This window comes from Arvicanthis niloticus, chromosome 8 (assembly GCF_011762505.2).
Source record: "Arvicanthis niloticus isolate mArvNil1 chromosome 8, mArvNil1.pat.X, whole genome shotgun sequence".
NCBI classification, from domain to species: Eukaryota; Metazoa; Chordata; class Mammalia; order Rodentia; family Muridae; genus Arvicanthis; species Arvicanthis niloticus.
In genome coordinates, this window is record NC_047665.1 from 11,130,356 (window position 1) to 11,151,243 (window position 20,888).

Here is a 20,888-nt window from a genome sequence, read left to right on the forward strand (position 1 = left end):
GTTACTGCTGTGCTGTGTGCAGGCAGCTGACAGAATCAGCCTGCTGACAGGACGATTCCCTAGATTCCCTTAGGAGCACTTCCTGTGTCCTGGCCACGCTGCGCCTCCTGCAGAGCTCTGTCTGGGTCAGTGTTCAGAAACAGTTCATCCTTTGCCTCATTTTCTTCTGTACCATTGACCTGCAGCTTCTATCCTGTAGGCAAGCCAGCTTTGTCACTGAGGACCACGAGCAGAAGGGTCACCCCGCCGATAAGGCTGTGCTTGTGTGAACCACATCCAAGCAGGAGCCCCTGCCAGCCGTTTAATGCCCACGTGCTGACCTGCGCCAGGCGCCTCTTCCCAGCCCTGTCTGCTGTTCACATCGTTGCTAGACTCTTGTGCTCAAGTTTCTAATAATTACAGGCATTTTAGAAAGAGAAACACCATTTTGAGGCATTTCATCCCCCCAAGACAAAAATAACAACTAATACAAATGTAAACATTTTATAATAAGGCTCGAGTCAGAGGCAGCTTGTTGGGAAGGAGTCCTTGTCTGCTGATTGTTCCCATGCAGAGTGTAAACTTCAGCCTCCATGTCTCCTCAGTCAGAACTAACTGATGTAGATCAAAGACCCAAGTATGGAAACCTGAAGTAAAATCTCATGACAAAGTTCAGGGGAAACAATCTTTCTGATCGTGAGTTAGCAAGTAAGGTGTCCGAATTATCCGGCTCCAAAAGCGTCATCTACTTGAGAAGAACATAGAGATGTGTGGCTTTCTGCATCCCAGAGTTTCTCTTTGTGACTATATCTAACTTTAGGGCACAAACATCTGGAGACTTTGTTCTGCGCTCGTGTGAACTGTCTTCGTCCTTACGCCACAAACATTACAGTACAGCACCTCTTGCATAGTGTTTAATTTGCCTAATTATCTAGAGACAGCTTATGCATGTGTAGGAGAATTAAAATAGATTGGGTGTACTGTATTGTTTACATTAGGGACTTGAACATTTACTGGCAGCTAAGCCAGGGATCCTGGAACCATTCCCATAACCTGCAGGGCAATAGCCAGATCCATCTAAATGGAAAAGTCTGCTATCGGAAGATACTGTTATGGTGGAGTTGGGAAAAATGCATACAGTATGGGGGCCTGACTGATGGAGGATTTTGTGTCTGCCATGTGTAAGGAAAATTAACCTTGTTGAAGAAAGCCAGGAGATTTGAGCACATTTCCCTAAGTGGAGAGTGACAGATAAGAGCATAAAGAGGTACTGAGTATCTGCAGTCACAGGCATATAGACTCACATGCAGACACTATGATTGGAGCGATGGGCACACAGACTCACATGCTGACGTCCATGGTCAGCGCTGGGCAGTGCTGTTGTCGTGGGACATCTGGAATGTTGCTGCTCTGCCTGTGAAATGGTAGACACAATTTAGGGAACACTTTGGAATTTTGTTAAAAAGTTGAGCATCTCCCTCCACCTGAGCAGTGCGGCAGCATCTGCGCCATGACAGTGGTTTGTGTGAGAGTGTCCTTCCTGCACAATTATTTTTACAGCTGCAGGAGCATCACCCTGGTTCTCTCCTCCATTGCGGCATCTGTGCACCCCACCCTGTGTAGGTACATGCGGACTTTGTTTTCCTTTCTTTGTTATTAAAATAATGTCACGGGAGAAAGCTTCACACAGTGTGTCACACACAGTAAGTCCTCAAGACCAGGCTAGCCTGAACTCTGAAGGGTAGGTGTTCCAAGGGGGCTGTGGCAATTCTACTAACCTCCTCCCCCGACCTTAGGTAGATGCTAGTCTGACACATGACCAAGGGCGTTCAGAGTCTGTGTACCTCACAGGTCTCTTTCCTTCCAGATTGACATTTTAATGTCTATTTGAGGCTCTGCTCTCTCTCCATGTTTAGCCTGCTGGTTTCAGTTTCAGGATTTCTGGCTATGAGGAATCAGTTCCTTGTCTGACTGTTTCTAGTGGCAATGCTTTTCTCTTGTTTGCTAGTTTCCCCCTTTGTCTTAAGCTTTACAAGGTTTTGTTTTGTTTTAATGCACAAACGTGTTGCTGGTTCTAGTTATTATGAACAAGTGCTGTTGTCTGGGCCCACTCAAATGTCTGGTCAGCCAGATTGTGCAGGACAGCTGAGTGATGAGGCCTGGTTCTGTGCCCTCCATCCTCCTGCAGGATCACACTGAGACAGCCGAGAACACCTGTGGGTAGAGCCCAGCCCTGGCTGGGTCTGGGGAAGGGTAGCGGCTCTCATCTGTCTACACACACAGTCTGCACATGTGTGATTCCACACATGGCTGGCGTATCATGCTGTGTATGTGAGTAGGAGCAAGAGCAGCCTGGCCAGGGAGGGTAGTGACAGTCTCCACAGCCCGAGGTGGGTAGCAGCGCCGATAGAGAAGCTGCCAGAACCCAGGCTTTGCTCTTTTCCACTCATGCACACCTCTCATGTAGCCTCTGACCTCAGCTTCTTAGGCCCATGATTTGTATCTGCCCACCAGGAGCTTAGTGACTGAGCAGCTGACTCCTATTTGGTATTGGCATATATTCACTGTACATGAATAGTTTTGTTGACATTCTGTGTGTGTGTGTTATGCATGATGTGTGTGGTATATGTACATGTTTATAGTATGTGTGTGTGGTGTATATGTGGTGTGTGTGTGTACGGTGTGTGTGGTATGTAGTGTATGTGTGTGGTGTGTGTGTGGTATATGTGTATGTGGTATGTAGTGTATGTGTGTGGTGTGTGTGTGGTATAGTGTATGTGTAGTGTATGTGTGTGGTGTGTGTGTGTGGTATATGTGTATGTGTGGTGTGAGTGAGTGTGTGAGAGAGTGTGAGTATATGTTGTGAGAGTGTGTGTGTGTGTGTGTGTGTGTGTAGTGTGTTTTGATCATTTTCCTCCTTGGTCCCTACTCCTTCCCAGTAGTCACTTCCTCTTCTCAGATAGTCCTCTCTGCATGTTCTCCATGAGAGGAGAGCGTAAGCAGGCCAGCCTGCAGTGTTTGTCTTTCTGAGTTGAGCTTATTTCACTTAGTGTGACATCTCCAGCTCCATCTGCCTGTGGCAGATGCCAGTGACTTCTCCTCTTTATGGCGGAATAGCCCCCCAGTGCATGCATATCACAGGTCTCCTTTATCTGTTCCTCTGCTGATGTCACCAGTGCTGTTGTGACTGGTGCTGCAGTAAGCACACGTGTGTGGGTGGCTCTCTCGTCCGCTCCTACATTCCTGTGGACGCACCGGGGAGTGGCGTGCCTGGGTCAGAGGGGAGATACCATTCTAGTTTTCTGCACATGCTCCATGCTGATTCCCGTGCTGGCTGCGCTGGTCTAATTCCTCCTGCAGTGTGCTCTCTCCAGCATCTGATTTTGTTTTCTGTGTGTGTGTGTGTGTGTGTGTGTGTGTGTGTGTGTGTGTGTGTAGAGCTATTCTTCTCACAGGTGCTAAGGACACTGGATATTTCTTGATGTACTTTTTGGTCAGTTATTCCTGGCTTTCTTGAGATGTGCCTATCCATTTTGTTTGGCCCTTGTTGATGGGATTATTGGAGGTTTTTGTGTTTCATGTTCTCGTATTATGTGTGTACACTCACTGGGTGTCTGCTGGTGTCTCCCGCTCTGTCCTGCTCTTTCTCTGCTCTACAGAAGCTTTTTAAACATGGTGTAACTCCACTCGTCAGTTCTTGCTCTTGCTTCCGAGCTGTCGAGTCCTGTTCAGAAAGTCCTTGCCTGCCTGTATCCTGGAGTTCCTTCTAATAGCATTACGATGTCAGGTGTCACTCCCACTGTGAGTTGATTTTTACTCAAAGTGAGAGGCAGATCTACTTTGACTTTTTCATTTGCATGTCCAGCCCTCCCAGTACCTTGTTGAAGAGGCTCCCCTTTCTCCAGTTATACTCTTGGCACCTTTGTAAAAAGTCAGATGACTGAGGTGTGCGCGCGTATTTCTGGGCCTGCTGCGGCATCCTTGGTGTGCATGTCCTTTGTCACTGTGGTTCGCTAGTAGTCCTTATGACACCTCTGTCCCTGCTTTCTCTATTCAAAACTGCTCTGGCTGTTCTGGGTCTTTCATGATTTGGTGTAAGTTCTGGTGTTGCTTTTCTTTGAAGAATGTCTTTGGGGTCTTGATGGTAATTATGTTGACCCTGTAGATTGCCTTCAGTAGCCGAGCCACTTTGATACCATCGATCTGCTGATCTACAGGCACGGGCGTCTTCCCACTGTCCACAGTCCTCAGCTGATTTTTTTTTCTTCAGTGTCTTACAATTTCTATTACAGAAGTTGTCCGTCTTATTGGTTGTGCTCCTTCCTGTGTGTTTTGTTTGTGTGCTCCATCATTCATTCCTTCATTTCAGAGCTGTCACCACTGGGACTGCTTTCCTAATCTCTCCTGGATGTCTGTTATGGGTCTGCAGAGAGGCTGATGGTTTCTTTACACTGATTTTGTTTCCTGTCACTTCACTGAAGGTGTTGCCACATCAGAGAGTTTCCTTATAATCTTCAGGGTCTTTAGCAGGCAAGATCATGTTTTCCCAAACGGGATGCTGTAATTTTTCCTTTCCAAATCATGTCCGTCCTGTTTGCTCCTTTCCCTTGCTCGCTGCTCTGGCTTGCTAAGCCTTCTGTGAGTAATCAGAAATAGTAGTCACCTTTCTCTCATCCTTGGTCCTTCTTTTGGTCTAGCACTGGCTCTCCGTTTGTTATGCATAGCTTTTATTATGGTGGGGGAATGTTCCTTCTTTTCCTGTTTTCTTCGAGGCTTTTATCATGAAGGGAAAGTGAACTTTGAGGAAGGTCCCCTGCATGTGGGCAGATGGAAACATGCCAGCCTTAGACAGGGTAGCCTCCACTTGTGCTCCACAGGAGTTTGAAATATCAAAGTGCAAAAGCGGAGTAAAAACGTGCTCCACTCCTGTGCCTGTTTATTTACAAACAGTTTCTGAGAAGGAAGTCCGGGTGGTCAGTGCTGTGGAGTCCCCCAACATTGTATTATGACAGCTTTGACCGATGTTACTGTGATAATACTGTTAACATACCTGTTGCCCTTTGGGGAGGGGCTGTGTTCTGAGCTCCCCAGTGTATGCCTGAAACAGCAGAGGAGCCCTGTTCCATTCCAGGAGGTCCACAACTCCTGACGGGATTGCATGTAGACACCAGTGCAGGTGAGCACTCGTCGTCCTATACCGTGTCTCCAGCTGGCATGGGGCAGTAGTGTACACGTCGTGAGCACACTGAAGGAGACGACTTCGAATCCTAGGACAAGGCAGCACAGAGCAGGACATGTGCCCAAGCTGCCCCATTGCCAGTGAACCACCTCTGCGTTTCCCACGGCGCTCATCTGGGGGAACTGAATTTCAAAAAGGAAACTGTGGTCGGGGAGGATGGGGGCTTCCCTTTTAGCCATGCACACGGCCGGTGATAGGCACAGGGAGCTGACACTTGTGCTAGGCATGGGTTTTCTTGGTGGTTAAGATGAGGATTAAGGTGTTCTGTGGTATATGTTGTTTCTGTGTTTGATTGAACTGTGGAATGTTGTTTGTCTGCTTTTCTGTTTTTCTATGACTCAGAGTTTTGAAAAAACTGACCAGTAGTTGGATATGGTTTACAAAAATAATGTTTCCAGTAAGTTAGCGTTGCCTCATCATGCCGGACTATGCCCCAGAGAATCCTCATCCTGCTTTCTTAATGCAGAGCAGTTGTGGACTGCCTCTCTAGGAAGGCTTTGCTGTGCTGGCATTTACAGAGTGCCTAGTGGTTTCCCTGGTGACCGGTAACCCTGACTGGTCCATCTCAGTGAGCTCTCGCTCGCTTGTTGGCATTTGCTCGTTTTGCTCTTTGTTTTTCAGTGGGCAGCTCCACGTGGACGGGTCGCAAGCACATGACCTCAGAGAGTTCACAGTGACAGTGTGACAATGGCCAGGCCTTAAAACAATACATAGTAAGTAGGGTATGTCTCCATAGCAAAGTATGTGGGGAGCAGCCTGCCCCCAAGAGGCACAGATGACCCCCCTCCGTCCAGCAGCACTTGATGTTCGATCTGAGCCCAGCTCTTCACTCAAAGCTTTCTGCCGCTGTCCCTGCTGTTCCAGGGATGACAGGGTCAGTTTCAGACTTTCCCTTCATTGTGCTCACCGAGCCTTTGGCCATCAAAGGAGAACTGGGTAGGGACTTGTGGGGCCCTGGCCCCTGACGGCAAGGTAAAGCAGGAGAGCCGATCTACCACCATCCACTCATGAACATGCATGTGCATGTATGCACACATGGTTTTGTCACTGCAGTTCTGTGAGCCTAGGTTTTCAATGTGACACATGAGCATAATGACAGTGTGGCTTTCTGGGATTCTTCCGGACATAGCTGTGTAGTGTGTAGGCAGCTCTCATTAGATGCTAGTTGTGTGTTCTTGATAATTCTGCTATTCCAGAATCTTGCCGTTTTCGCTGTGTGACCTACTTTTGTTAAGAAAAATTAAACTTTTCATGTCTTCATCTCTGAGTCATTGTTTGGTTGTATTTTGGAAACATCATTTTTTTCCATGTTCCTTTTTTCAATAATATTTTGCTGGCTGGCTGGTAACGCCTGGCATTTGTGAGAAGAAAGTATGTCGTGGTTAGATTTGAGGCAGAGTGTGTGTCTGCTCCTAAGGATGCTTGGCTGTGTCTTAAGCCCTTAGGCCCCTCACTGAGGGAACACCACCTGGCTCCATTGCTGATGTGGTAATAGCTCTTCATGTGTATGCACTGTGTCACGCATGTGTGCCATACCATGCGTGTGCACCGTGTCATGTGTGCACTGCATCATGTGTGTGCACCATGTCATCTACCCCTCATTGTCACAGGCAGGTCCATAAGCAGCACCTTCACGTTACTCTCTCCCCATTTTCTTGTGTTTTAAAAAGGCCTCATTAACATGTTGTTTCCCTCTCCTCCTCAGCCTGGGAAGGATGAGGATCATTGTTAACTTTTGAAAGCTCTGAAGGCTTTCTAGAAAGAGACGGAGGAAGGGCTGCATGTTGCATGGTCTGTCCTGTTCACAGGGATGACCATCACCGGAGGCTTACTCAGTGGGTTGACATCCCTTGGAGAGGTTGTTAAGACTGTGACCTCTCCCTGTGTGTTAGCTCTCTTCAATCACTCCACTGAGTCACACCATGCCAGGGGGCAGCCCTCTCACCTTGCTCATCAGTTCGGAACACAAAATGTTGGCCAGAGGCAGAGGGAGCCTACAGCAAAGGCCTATGTCCCTGAGAGGCTTGGAGCCAGACAGCAGGCACATGCTTCCTGAGTTCCCGACCTGCAGAACCTGTGAGGCGAGAGATGTTTCCATTGGTAGAGTCCTGTGCAGTACACCATAGCTGACTACCACAGCCCTAGCATCTGGTCAGAGGGGTGATGAAACCTCTTCTTGGTAAAGAGCTTAGTAAAGACAGTTACCACTGAACTGAGTTTGGAAAGATGATTGCATAATTGGTTTTCAACATTTAAGATGTAAGGGGGTGGGGGAGCTGGAGAGATGGCTCAGCAGTTACCAGTGCTAGCTTGTAGACACCCGGCTTCAGTTTTCAGCACCCAGATGGTGGCACCCAGCTAGTCTCTGTATGTCCACTTATACACACACACACACACACACACACACACACACACACACACACACACAGAGAGAGAGAGAGAGAGAGAGAGAGAGAGATTTTTTTCTTTTTTCTTTTTCTTTCTTTTTTTTTTTTTTTTTTTTTTTTTTGTAAGGAAAACACAGGACAGAGTGATAAGCAGGTCTCACAGAGTGGCCTAGCTGTGTGACAGCTCATGCCAGCAGTCAGCTATGGTCAGTGTGAAAGCTGTATTTCCAGCAAAGCCACTGTGTCCAAGTACCTCATGCACAGCTCCTTTAAGACCAGGTTCCTCTGTGTCATGTTATAGATACAAAACACCTGGTCTATTTGGTAGACTGGGTACTCATCACAGGAGAGCCAGCCTCCTGGTGTCTGTGATAATCTATAACACGTCGTGTACATAGGAATTGAAATGGGGAGCGCCACATGGGAGAGCAGACATGGTCACAAGCATGTGGGGACATGGTGCCTTAACACTGGCAGCGTGAGGGACCTAGCTTGTGCCAAACAGGGTTCAGTGGCTCCCTCTTCCTGGCAGCAGCTTCTCTGGGCTGCTGCCCCTGAGAACTTGAAGCGACATGGGATGATGTGTTGATGGTGGAGGCCTGCTGCTTGGAAGGTCTCTGTTTACGTGAGACTTGCAGACTCCACTTGTCCTGTGTGGGAAGCAGCTATCATGAGGTAGCTAGCCATTTGTTCTCTGGATGCCCCCAAGACCCTCCTGGAGTTTAGCCTGCAGACTGCACTTGGTGCAGAGGGCACTGTGCTACCAGTGGCACTGGAAATGGTCAGAGTGCTCTTTGGCTGTCTCCCACAGCTTTCAAAAGGAGGGCTGTCTGTCTGGTCTGCAGCAATGTGCTTTTAAGGCATTAAGAGACATGGGGCTGGTTACGGCCTCAGATGTAGCTCTGAGGCCGGGCTTTCCCCACAATTAACAAGGTCCTGGGTTAGAGCCCCAGAGCCACAGAATGAGAAGCTAAGACGCTTAGAGCGATGTCTCAGCAAATACTTTTTGTTAAAGAAAGAAAATACATAGAAACATTCAAGAAGCGTCATTTTGTTTGTAGTGAAAGAAACTCTGACATGTCTTCCACTAACAGTGTCTAGGTACCAGTAGAAAAGGCTTGTAGTAATGAATTCTGAAACTTTAAAACTTTTATGTCCACTCATTGGCTGCCAGTTGCCTAGGTGACCTTGTGAAAATAACTGATGTGTAAGCTTCGTCTTCCTGTCCAGTCCTTAATTAAGCATTCTAGTTTTTCTACGTGAGGTGTCAGCAGGAGCCAGGCAGAAAGCTCCCTGTGTGGTTCAGGATGTCCTGCCCACTGTCAGCCAGTTGGTTTTACTCCTCATACAGTCTGGTGTTGGGCTCCCTGCACCCACTTCTCTACAACATGCCCAAAGCATGGAGAGTAGAGAGCATTCTGACACTGACAATGGTCACGGATGGAAGCTACATCTGACAATGGTTTTTGTGTGATTGTGACACAGAGAGAAGTCAGCCGTGTGAGCATGGGGCCTGGTCTACTGAGAAGGCTTTGCCTGAAGCCTCTGACACAGCTCTGTGTGTCTGTTACATAAAAGGGCATATACTGCAGTGTGGGGCTGTCTGTAAGAGAGGATTTATAAGGAGTTCCGGAGTCAAAGGTCACTGCTAATTTTGTTGGTAAAAATTTCTACTATGGCCTGTGTAGCTTTCAACTTGAAGTCCGTGTGCCAAGTGTCCCCTTTTGTTAGTATAGATTTTTTTTTTTTCTATGAAGTCAAGAGGAGGGAGAGATGAAGGGCAAACCAACCAGGCCAAGCTTGCCACTTTTACAGTTTACATTTCGTACCAGATGGCTCCAAATTATGTTCCGTTGTTTGTATATTACGCTGTAATTGATTGTGAACTGTCAAAGCTTTCTTAGGGGGAGTTGCATCTGTCTGCTCTTAGCCTTGAAGGCTGCGGTGTGGGAAGAGAGCTCAAGTCTCTGCTGTCAGCTCACCACTGACCCGAGCTCTCAGCCTGTCCAAGGCAGCCGAGGTTACAGAGGGTGGCAGATTACTGGGCTTAAAACTTGTATTTCTCCTTTGGCAAAAGCTTGCTCTGCCTGAGCCTCTGCCTGCTTTATGCAGTGGCCCCTCGGAAGGCTGTCATCTAGGGTTTGTTGATGCCTTCCATTAAATAATGAAATCATCAGGCAGGTCTGACATGTCCAGTACACTTCCGTCTAACTCAGATAACGTGTAAATGTGAAGTGTCGGGGACGGGACTGCCCACGTCCACCCTCCAGGAAACAGAGGCCCAGTCACAGTCCTCATGCCCCCCACAGTTGTGTGTGAGCAGTCACAAGCAGATTCGACTGGCCATTGTTTCGTTAAGCTCTCCCTTAAGGGGAGTGCTTTGTTTTTCTTTTTGCCTCCTCCCTTTCCTTCTGCAGACTTTATGGCAAGGTTTCAGCAGCCATCTTGAGCCCCTGCGCTGCTCTAGAGACTAGAAGATACAAAATGTGGAGGATGACAATGGGAGGATCTGCTTCTGAGCCTGTGGAAGCTGGCTGTCATCTTTATGCATTCTTGAGAAAATTAGTCCCCCAAATGTTTGACGTTGGCTGACTGGGCTTCAGCTTGCAGTTAAGCCAGGATGGTAAACTGTGTATTTGCCTTGCTGAAGAGACTGCATTTACTGCGGGCAGGGGAAGGTTGAAGATAGCGGGGATCACATGGAATGCTGACTAGGGAGCTCCCTCCTCTGGCTCACAATGGAGACAAAAGCCTCAGCTTGGTGCAAAATATTTAAGAGCATGTTCGGAACATGCATGTGCAACTGTGGCTGTCCCACATCCTCTCAGGCACCACAGAGCAGAAGTGCTATGTGGGTGTGGATCAGGGCCTCACCAGGGTCCACCAGTTCCCACCATCCCTGGCTCCAACCTCAGCAGGAAATTCATAGCGTTGTCAAGTTCAATCTGCTGGTAGGTTAAAATCTGCAAGGTAGGAATGATTTTTAAGGATTAAAATGTTCTTGGTTGGGGCCAGAGAGATGACTCAGTGGTTAAGAGCCCTTACTGCTCTAGGAAAGGACCTAGGTTCAGTTCCCAGCATGTACTTGGGCAGCTCACAACCACCCACAACTCTAGTGCCAAGGGATCTGTCCCCTCTTCCCCACCTTTTCCCCTGAAGATGCTTCAGTGAGTTGGTCTGTGGGTTGATGTGTTAGCCTCTGACCTGTGCTTACCCTAAACTGGGCGATGGGTCTACTGTCTTTCCTTGGCTTGGCTCTCAGAGCCGTCAAGTACAGAGCTAAGACAGGGTGTGGAATCCTGACTGCAGAACCAGCTTCCTCAGCAGAGAGGAGAATACATCTGAATGAAGAGGAGAGTGAGTATGAGTGAGTGTGTGACTGAGTGTGGGTGAGAGTGTTGGAGTATGTGAGTGAATGAGTAAGTGTGTGAGTGTGAATGAGAGAGTGTGAGAGGAGTGAGTATGTGAGTGAATGTGAGTGTGAGAGTGAGTATGAATGAGTGGGTGAGTGTGAATGAGAGTGAGAATGAGTGAGTATGAGTATGAGAGTGGATGAGTGTGAGTGAGAGTGTGAGAAAGTGCATGTGAGTGTGAATGAATGAGAGTATGAGAGTAGGTGTGAGTGAGAGCGTGAGAATGAGTGAGTGTGTGTGAGAGTGAGTGTGAGAGTGAGTGCATGTGAGTGTAAGTGAATGAGTATGAGAGTAGATGTAAGTGAGATCGTGAGAATGAGTGTGTGTGAGAGTGAGTGTGAGAATGAGTGAGTGCATGTGAATTGAGTGAATGAGAGTGAGTATGAGAGTGGGTGTGAGTGAGAGTGAGTGTGAGAATGAGTGAGTGTGTGTAAGTGTGATTGAATGAGAGTGGTTGAATGTGAGTGAACATGAAAGTGTGAGTATGAGAGTGGGTGAGTATGAGAGTATGAGTGAATGTGAGAGAGTGTGAGTGTGAATGAGAGTAGGTGAGTGTGAGAGTAAGTTTGAGTATGAGAGTGAGTGTGAGATTGTGAGAGTGCATGTGAGTGATTGTGAGAGTGTGAATGAGAGTAAGTGTGAGTGAATGTGAGAATGAGTGAGTGTATGAGAGTATGAGTGTGAACGTGAGAGTGTGTATGAGTGTGAGTGAGTGCATGTAAGTGTGTGTGAGAGTGAGTATGAGTGAGTGAGCAAGTGAATGAGTGAGTGAGCGTCTTCAGCAGTGGGGAGGCCTTCCTTCAGGAACAGTGAAGGGTTTTCATCTTCCTTGCTTTCATTTCTACTGAATTTAAGTGAGCTTACAATCCACACACCGTCAAGGATTCTCACAAGTTTGTGAATTGGACTTGTCAGAACTTGGTAACTTCTTCCCAGGCTGGAATAAAAGCTGGAGGGAACTGTTCTGGTAGTGGCTCCCTGGGGCCCTGCTTGTCTGCTGGTTGCTGGCATGGTCATTGCCAGGGCTGGGAGGAGGGCCTGTCTTCACCAGACCCGCTTTGCGTGAAGAATATACCAGGTGTCCAGGTGCCCACACCACTCTGGGACTTGACGTTCTTACGTGCTTTCCGTGTCGTTGATGTGGTAACTCCAGACACTGCAGCCTTTCTTAAAGTGCATAATATCTTTGGGCCCTGTTTTGCTTTTAGGACTTACTTCAAATCATCATGTGCTATTTTCTCTTCCTCCTCCTCTTCCTCCTCCAGGAGGGACACAGAGATTACCACGTGCCATCGGGATGTCCCTGGCTAAGGAACTCATCTTCTCTGCACGAGTTCTTGACGGTCAGGAAGCCAAAGCTGTGGGCTTGGTCAGCCATGTGTTAGAACAGAACCAGGAAGGAGATGCTGCCTACAGGAAGGCGCTGGACCTGGCAAGAGAGTTTCTACCTCAGGTACCATGAGAGCAACTGTGTCCATTTGAGATTAAGTGTAGCACCCATCTCTCACACTGAGATGGCCCTGCCCTGCCTCTCAAGTAAAGCAATTAAAATTAAGATTTGAAAGTAATCTGAGGGTTGTATACCAACAGACATGCTCCTTACACACACACACACACACACACACACACACACACAGTGTAACTTTCTAGTAAATTGTCTTTGCTTGTATACCAACTCAGTACTCTAACCTAAGTCATCTCTGTGGAGAGAAAGTGATGGGGGAGGGGAGGCGCTGCCTCACATCCAGCCACGTGGAATGACACTGTATCCTACCAAGAGACCACGTGTGCACACGCCCACAGAGGCCAGGGTTTGCTGGTGGTGTCTTCCTCCATTGTCCCCCACCTTATGGACCAGAGACAGATCTTTTTCTTGGGCCCAAGCTTTATAGTTCAACTCACCTGTCCAGTCAGCACAGTGTGCTTGTTTCTGCCTCCCCAAGTGCTGGGATCACACACAGGCAGGCTGCCACGCTAACCTGCTATTCATGTGTGATGGAAATCTGAGTTCCCAGGAAGCCTGTTACCCACTCAGCCCTCTCCATAGCCTCACTATGTTGCATTTTAATACAGAAGGCATTCAATTCGAAATCCAGCAAGTTGATGCTCACTTCCTGTAGACAGATATAAATGGAGATCAAAGAACTCAGCTTGGCTGGAGAGGACGGCTGTCTCTAGGGCAGTGACAGCAGCCGAGCTTTCACGTGCAAATGTTGCTGTTCTCAGAGAGGGTGTCCTGTTCTTCCCTCAGAACCCAGACATACCTGAGGGCACATGTCTGTGTATCCTGCCATCACTGCAGTCAGCTGTCCGTGCTGATGCAGGAGAGGTACCAAATACAGAAGTGTGTCTCGGAGCTCCAGCTCATCTCCAGCCTGACCTTCTGGCATTGCCACTAGTTAGTGTGATGGTGAGCCAGGCCCACATATGTACTCCCCTTCTTCTCTTGGGGAGACAGTAGCTGAGGCGCACTGGGCACTCAGAGGATGCACACCTCCTGCTGCCTTCAAGACCCAGTTTGACCAGTGAGAGCCACTCCGGAGTTGAAGCTCAAAAAATGAATTTCTGTCTAGCATCTGAGTTGCTGTTAGCTGATCCGTGGATCCAGCACTGGGAATATGTAAATTATACTGAGGAATTCCTCATAATTTGCATTAAGTAGTAATTAGAGCTTATTTCTTTACTTTTGATTTCAGGGGCCTGTTGCAATGAGAGTGGCCAAACTAGCAATTAACCAAGGGATGGAGGTGAGTGCTGAAGGGGAAGGCGGCTGCTCACAGAGCCAGTCGGCTGGGTTGTTTCCTAGTCTCCAGAATGCAGCTGTCGTTGCTGGGGTTCCTCCTAGGGCCATAGCTGCAAAGTTCAGGGTGCCCTACAGCTTGTGGAGCCTTGCTTCCTTTGACATCGCTTCAGTGGGGTCATCAGCACTGTGCACCGCGTTTTCCCTGGAATCTCGGAGTATGTGTGCAGGGAGAACCAGTGAGCCCAGGCTGGTCTGAGGGGGTTGGGTGTCACACTGGGAACATGAATTCAAAGGAGAAGGGTCCTAGAATAGGAGAGTGGCAGACAGTACAGAGTCCCATAAACTGTGGCGTGTCCTGTGTGTGTGTGTGTGTGTGTGCATGCGCGCTCATTTGCTTGTGCATGCATTTGTTTGCACACGGAGACCAAAGAAGACTGTCAGGTGTTCTCTTTCAGGTTCCATGTTACTACTTTAATAGGCAGGGTCTGTCCTTGAACCTGGAGCTTGCTTGCCCTTTTTTTTTTTTTTTTTTTTTTTTTTTTTTTTTTTTTTTTTTTTTTTTTGCTAAGCTGGCAGCTAGCAAGCTCCAGTGATCCTCCTGTCTGCACCCCACCCTCCAGTGCTAGAGTGACAGGCATGTAGGCCCATACCCAGCTTCTTATGAGTGTTGGGATCGGAACTCAGGTCCTCACGCTTGCATAGCGAGCAGTGTTAGCTGGCTGAGCCATCTCTCCACTGCAGCTTTGGTATTCAGTTATAGCAAGAGTCTCAGAAAGCGCGCTCTTCTCTGCACACAAGGCCCTCCAAAGCTTCCTTGGCTGTGAGCCAGTGTCCAGAGAGTGGGTTTACATGCAATGAAGTGCTGTTTCATAAAATTACAAGTATTTGACTTATTTCAGTACTTTAATAACCTTAACAATATTTGCAGAAACACCTCAGATAGTCCTTACCTTCTGCCAGGCAAATCTTCCAATAACACTCACTTACCCCTCATTTGGTGAGTACTGAGGCTAGCCCCTTCTCAGACATACCTCTGAAGCACAGAGAGGTCACATAACTTTCCCAGGTTGCACAGCTCCCAGATGGTGTATCAGGATGTAAATTCAGGAGCCTAGTTCCAAGTGTCAGGCTACACATCCTTCTGAGCGGTTGGGCTGTGTTGGAGGACCCTGTTGTTTAGGATGGGGCTATTCAGTTTGAATTTGTATTGACTCTACCTTATTCTGATAAAATGAATTATGTTTTATCCTCAGGTTGACTTAGTAACAGGGCTAGCCATAGAAGAAGCCTGCTATGCTCAGGTATGTATCACAGATCCAGTGAGTGTGTGCATTGTCATCCTCAGAGGCCGGTCCATCTGGGTTGGCAGTAGTTGGTGCTGAGACTTTACAGGGGTGCCCTGCCATGCGGTGGTGTTATTTATGGCTCAGTGTCTATTCCTGGGATTCTGAGCCGTCTTTCTTCAAAGAAAAAGAAAAATGTGTGGTTATGTTGATAGACACCCCTCCTCACCCCAGCAAAAGCCTTTGTCGAGATGCATATTCTCCATCAAAGCTCTCCCCAGAGGTGAGCTAAGCAGACCCTGCTCTGACACGGTGCTCACACGTCAGGGCCGGCGCAGTGGTGGCCACTCAGTGTCCTGTCAGCTTCAGGTCAGAAGCTGAGCTCTTGCAAGAAGACAAGACCAAGAAATGGAAAGTGCACATGTTGAAAAGGTAGAAGTGAAGCTGCTGACATAACTCTCTGAGACACTTCCAAGAAATCAAAGTGGGAAATCCTGGACAGAAGTCACAGCAAAATCACACTAATCCTGCATACCTGTAGCAAGGGAATCCATGACTGTTTTCTTAGTAGTCAAAACATTTAACAAAGCCTACCCAAGCTCTAGAGCAGAAAACTAGTGAACACTGATGGCAGATCATGATCTATATCGTTAGAAGTCCTGTTTGTTGGAAGGGGACTCAGCACCATTCAGAAGTCAGTCCTGTTGGGTGTGGTGGTACACACCTTTAATCTCAGCACTCCAGGGGCAGGGGCAGGGCAGAGACACTCATGAATTCCAAGGCAAGGGCAAAGCAGTGAAGTGAGTCCTTTTCTCTAAACAAAGACAATAAAGTTTGTACATTTAATTCTATAACAGCAAGCATCTTGGCTCATTATTTTATGAGTAAAAGGTTGATTCAGAGTCCAAAGACAAGATACAGAATAGATAGCTCAGTGTGGCCAGAAGATGAAACTGGAAACCAAGGGTGCCTAGGTTCAAGACTTTGTGGAGCTGGTCAAAGAGTTTGTCAGTGCATCCAAGGCTGAGTTAGGAGACTCCCAAAAGGACGCCAGCCGCTCAGTGGAGAGCAGACCCATGTCAGGGCAACATGAGCACCCTGGCATCCACATATGTGGTGCACAGCTTTACCCTTTTCACAAAATGTGGTTCCGTCCCAGTGGCCAGGAAAGCAGCCGTCCAGACGAGATAGGGCCCGGTTATGTTGACGTAAAGCCTCCAGAGAGAGGAGTGGAGGATTTGACTCTATTGAAATTCCCTTCTGCTCAGTAGAACTCAGCTGAAAGGATGAAAAGGGGTGAGCTGGAAGCCAGCCTTTCCACAATACAGATCTGAGAAAGGCCTTACATCCGCAACACATTGAGGCCTTTGAAGGCTGCACAGTAAGGTCGTGAAAACCCACTTTGAAAATGGACAAGAGCCCTGAGTAACCACCTCGCCACAGAAGGTGACAAACCGCCACCTGAGATGGCTGCAAACCCCTGTGGTTTGGAAACTGAGACTATAGAGTATGTGCTTAATGACCAGAGTCCAGAACAGTGGGCACTGACGCTCACTGTGGCTGCTAGGATTGGTGCTTCAGTGACCCCAAGATAGCTGTCAGTTTGAGGTGAGGCCAAGTGGCCTCTGACCACATCACCCTATAGCTGTGCCTCTTATTGTTTACTGAGACATATCTGCCCAAAAACCTGCCACTAAACTTTGTTCACAATTGCTAATCTAGAAACAATCAACATGTCCTTCGAAGTCAGGTCTAGAGGCACAAGACTAAAATTCAAGGAAGGCCAAGGCTAGCCTGTGGTAACTTAAGACTTTGAAGATGGCCTCAACTGTATAGTGAGACTGTCTCAAAAATAAAAAATCAAAAAGATGTCCATCTATAAGTGAAATAGACCACCCGGTACATCTGTGCGGGAGAATATTGCACAGTGAGAAGAAGGTAGGATCTGTCAAGTAACAAAAAAGGACCCTTGAATTCACAGTGCTCTGAGAAGGGATTCAGTCTGAAAGTACTGGCTCCCGACACCCAGGGGCATTCTGAAAGAGAGGTTTGGCAGGTTGGAGATGAGTATGTAGGGAACAGAGGATGCTTGGGCAGCCGAGCCGTCTGTGCACTGTGGTGACGGATGACGTTGCACTTCTGTCCAAACCCACAGAACATACAAGCGCATGAGAGCGCCGACTCTTCATGAGGTAGCAGCCGTGTTCTCTGAGCCAGGCTGCTGGGAGTGGCGAAGCAGAGGGAGCACAGGGGGAGCACAGGGGCCTCCACTTCCTGAGCTTCCATCTGCTTAGCCTCTAAAAATCAAGTGTCTCACTTTTAAAGCACAGTAGAAATGGAAAAAAAATTTGGATTACAAATCCTTTGGTCACATACTTAGACGTGTTCAGAGGACATGCAGCCTTCCCAGCAGCTGCTGGTGGCTCTCACAGTTACTGCTCAGTCCGCTGTTGTGTTTTATATTTTAGTTTGTGTCATGTTTTGTCTCTTAGACCATCTCAACGAAAGACAGACTGGAAGGTCTTCTCGCTTTTAAGGAGAAAAGACCCCCTCGCTACAAGGGAGAATAGGAGGGAAGCCCGCGACTTCCTCCCGTAGTTCTGGAAGTGTTTCAGAGCCACCCGTGCCGCCACGGGATCTCAGTGACCAAAGTGGAGAGTGGGTTCTCACTACGCCTGGAGCAGGCCCATCTGTACTCGAGCCACTGTGCGCCATGTCGTATTTATTCAGATTTATAAAGCTAGCAATGTCCGTGGTCAAAACATATAAAAATTAGGTGTATGTTTTTAATATTTCCCTCATATCAGGCTTTGTTGTTAATTTTTTAATGTGAATAATTTATATTGCACACTCTAGGGAATAATTGATTGTATGTCTACCATGCTGCATTAAGAAAATAAAACTATTTCTGTATCCCAAAAATGTGAAGTTATACCAAATGTAGTTGCTGAGTAATTATGTACATGCGAGCATACACATGTGTGTACATACACACACATGTGCACATATGAGCGTACACATGCCCATCGCCACCCATGGGCCTGGGTGGACACTCTGAGGGAAACCCCCTAGTATCAATAAAGTCAATGGAAGGTGATTTGAGAATCTGCATCTTGCCCCTTGCCCAACCTTTCAGAACAGATTTCAGAGTAAAGTCTCTTTGCTGGCCCTGCCGAGGAACCATGTGAACATGGTCCCAGAATAGAGGAGAAGGTTCGGCCCATCAGTGGCTCTGCTTGGCTTCAAGCCATGCTGTCTTCAGCAGGGGTGTCCCAGAGGGGCCTCGCTATGCTCACACAGAGCTTGATGCTTGCTGAAGACTGCAGTGGGCCTCCGGTCCCACCATACACATGCATCCTGCATGTTTCCCCTGCTGCTTGCTCTCACATCCTCATCCTGAGGCTGCTCTCCTATTTGAGAGTGTGCCCACGCGATTCTTAAATTTCTCAAGAGAGAACAATGGTCCACCAGTCAACCTACAGTTACTGCCGCCTCCACCACCAAGGCTACAGATCCATCTATCCGGTAGCTCAGCTAACCAGCTGAGGAGCTTGGTTCTCTAGGGATCCTGTCTGATGTCAGACTGCCATACCCTTGATCTCCAGCCTGAACCCTTGGCCAGTGGGGTGACTGACCTTGTTTGTTTCCTTAGCCCTTCAGACTTACCAGGGCCATGTCCTGTCTGTTATGACATGCTAACAATCTCACTTATATCCTAACTGGGCTGGAAATGGTACTGTTAATGGGGAGTGGGAGAATCTGGGGGCCAGGCCAGCAGCTGCTGGTTGGCCACTACTTGATTTCGTAGCAAGCTGTGAAGCTGAAAGTAAAGTCCTATATTAACTTAAGACAGGGAAGCAGCAGGAGTAGCGTACTGGTTCTTGGTGATTTTGCCTTGTCTGGGTTTTCTGTTGCTGGCACCCCCAAGGCCAGCCATCGTGGAGGGCTGGCTCGTACTCATGGCCCTTGCCACACAGCATGAAGTGTCTATGTACAGTCATGGTCACATCTGTTCTTTTTGTTATATTTTCTGTTTTGAAATAGCCTCATGTGGCCCAGGCTGGCTTCCAACTTGGCCATGTAGCCAAGGATGGCCTTAAACTTCTGATATTCCTGCCTCGGCCTCCCAGGTGCTGGGATTGCAAGCATGCACCAGACCTGGTTTTCTGTAGCATCGGGGATGAGTCCCAGGACTTCATGTATGCCAGACAAGAATACCACCAACCCAGCTACTGCCCCAGCACTTGAAGTGGCCCAAACTGATAGCTAGGTCTGTATGTGTAGGTTAAAGAAGGCACAGTTACCCTCCAAGAGGCAAAAGCAAACAAACAAAAAAAAAAAAAGCATTTCACTTCATCTCAGCAGACCTGCTGGTTCTTATGGAGTAAACCTACAGAAGACCACATGGGTCTGTAGTGTCTGCTGGCTGGGTGTAGTGCATGCTCATACTCCTAGGACTTGAGAAGCAGAGGCAGGAGAATTGTGCTTTTAAGGTCAGCCTGTGCTCCGCTTCCCAATTAAAAGGACCTGATCTTCCTTCAGAGGACCAGAGTCTGGTTCCCAGCACCTCCCATTAGGTGGCTCACAGCTGCCTCTGATTTCAGCTCCAGTGTTTAGTGCCCTCTTCTGGCCACTGTGGGCACCTGCACACATGCACATCCGTGCATGCAAACACATAAATAGTATTATATGTTTTAGACAGGGTCTCACAGTGTAGCCCCGGCTGTCCTAAAGTTACCTGTGTAGATCAGACATGCCCCAAATTTACAGAAATTTGCCTGCCTCTGCCTCCCCAGTGATGGGGTTAAAGGCGTGTATTTTTCATGTCAGTCCCATTGTGTGTGTGTGATTCATTACTTCTGATTGTGATTGTGCACACATGGATGGGTGAGGGTTATGTACACGTGTCAGTGCCTATTGAAGACATCAGATCTCCCTGAAGCTTAGTTTACAGGCAGTTGTGAGCAACCCAATGTGGGTGTCAGGAATTGAACCCCGCAAAAGCAGCAAATGCTCTTCAACCCAGAGCCAAATCTCCAGCACAAAACTAATATCTAGAAAAAAGAAAGAAAGAAAGAAAGAAAGAAAGAAAGAAGAAAGAAAGAAAGAAAGAAAGAAAGAAAGAAAGAAAGAAAAGCTAGAAGCTCCGATTTTTTTGTGGTTATCTCTTTGACTTCAAGGATTATCTCTGATTTTTTGTTTTTACATTCATAGATCTGTTTTCCCTGCCAATCAAGACTTACCCCTTTATCAAATACACCTTGTCAAGTCATTTCCCCAGCAGCACTGGGGAGGATGCTTTTCAGTGGTGGGATATCAGTTCTTGGGTCCAGGGCTTGCAGAAAACGCACCCTTTTGGGTAGCTTGTTTGTGCTGGCTGGGGCCCTGTCCCTTGCTTGACCTTCATGTCCACTTGGATGGCATGACCTCTGTTGGATCTCATTTGGAGTCCAAAGATCCTGACAGGCTGACATTTTAAAATAATAAGTCCATTATTTGTCTACCGACCTAGTTAAATATTAACTGACAAGTATGTCTGTGGTTATTGGGCTTTATCAAAAGACCAGTTGAGATTATCTTTTTCATACTGTGTTAAAAATAACTGAGGTACATGTGTCACAACGGAAAATACTTGAAAGTTTTTAGTTGATAATCTAAAAAAGTAAGAGCTATTTTACATGAATCAAGCAGGGCACAGATTGCTATTCGGGGACAAGAAAGATAGTCATGTAAACCCTTTACTCAAAATAATTGTGTTTCAAGACCTAAAATTCTTACAGATACCCTTCTTTGTCTTGTCCCGTCCCTCCTTTCAAAACCCACCTCCCGACCCCTGCCAGAGGA

General features: G+C 47.6%; 1 protein-coding gene and 1 long non-coding RNA gene across 3 annotated transcripts in view; one reads left to right on the forward strand and one right to left on the reverse strand.

Moving 5' to 3' along the window:
* Auh (AU RNA binding methylglutaconyl-CoA hydratase) overlaps positions 1–17,966 on the forward strand; it is a 92,761-nt gene extending 74,795 nt beyond the window's left edge. For both annotated transcript variants that reach the window (XM_034511063.2, XM_076939021.1), the window contains 4 exons: positions 12,284–12,471; positions 13,715–13,765; positions 15,015–15,062; positions 17,537–17,966. In XM_034511063.2, the coding sequence (XP_034366954.1) occupies positions 12,284–12,471; positions 13,715–13,765; positions 15,015–15,062; positions 17,537–17,614 (365 nt within the window). In that variant the 3' untranslated portion in view covers positions 17,615–17,966. The remainder of the gene's footprint in view (positions 1–12,283; positions 12,472–13,714; positions 13,766–15,014; positions 15,063–17,536) is intronic.
* On the reverse strand, positions 1,042–20,472 carry LOC143443253 (uncharacterized). The gene is made up of 4 exons (XR_013112056.1): positions 20,288–20,472; positions 14,793–14,930; positions 7,164–7,292; positions 1,042–1,393 (listed from the first exon to the last, which is right to left on the reverse strand). It is a non-coding gene; the product is annotated as an uncharacterized LOC143443253 (long non-coding RNA).
* Between the last annotated feature and the right edge of the window lie 416 nt (positions 20,473–20,888).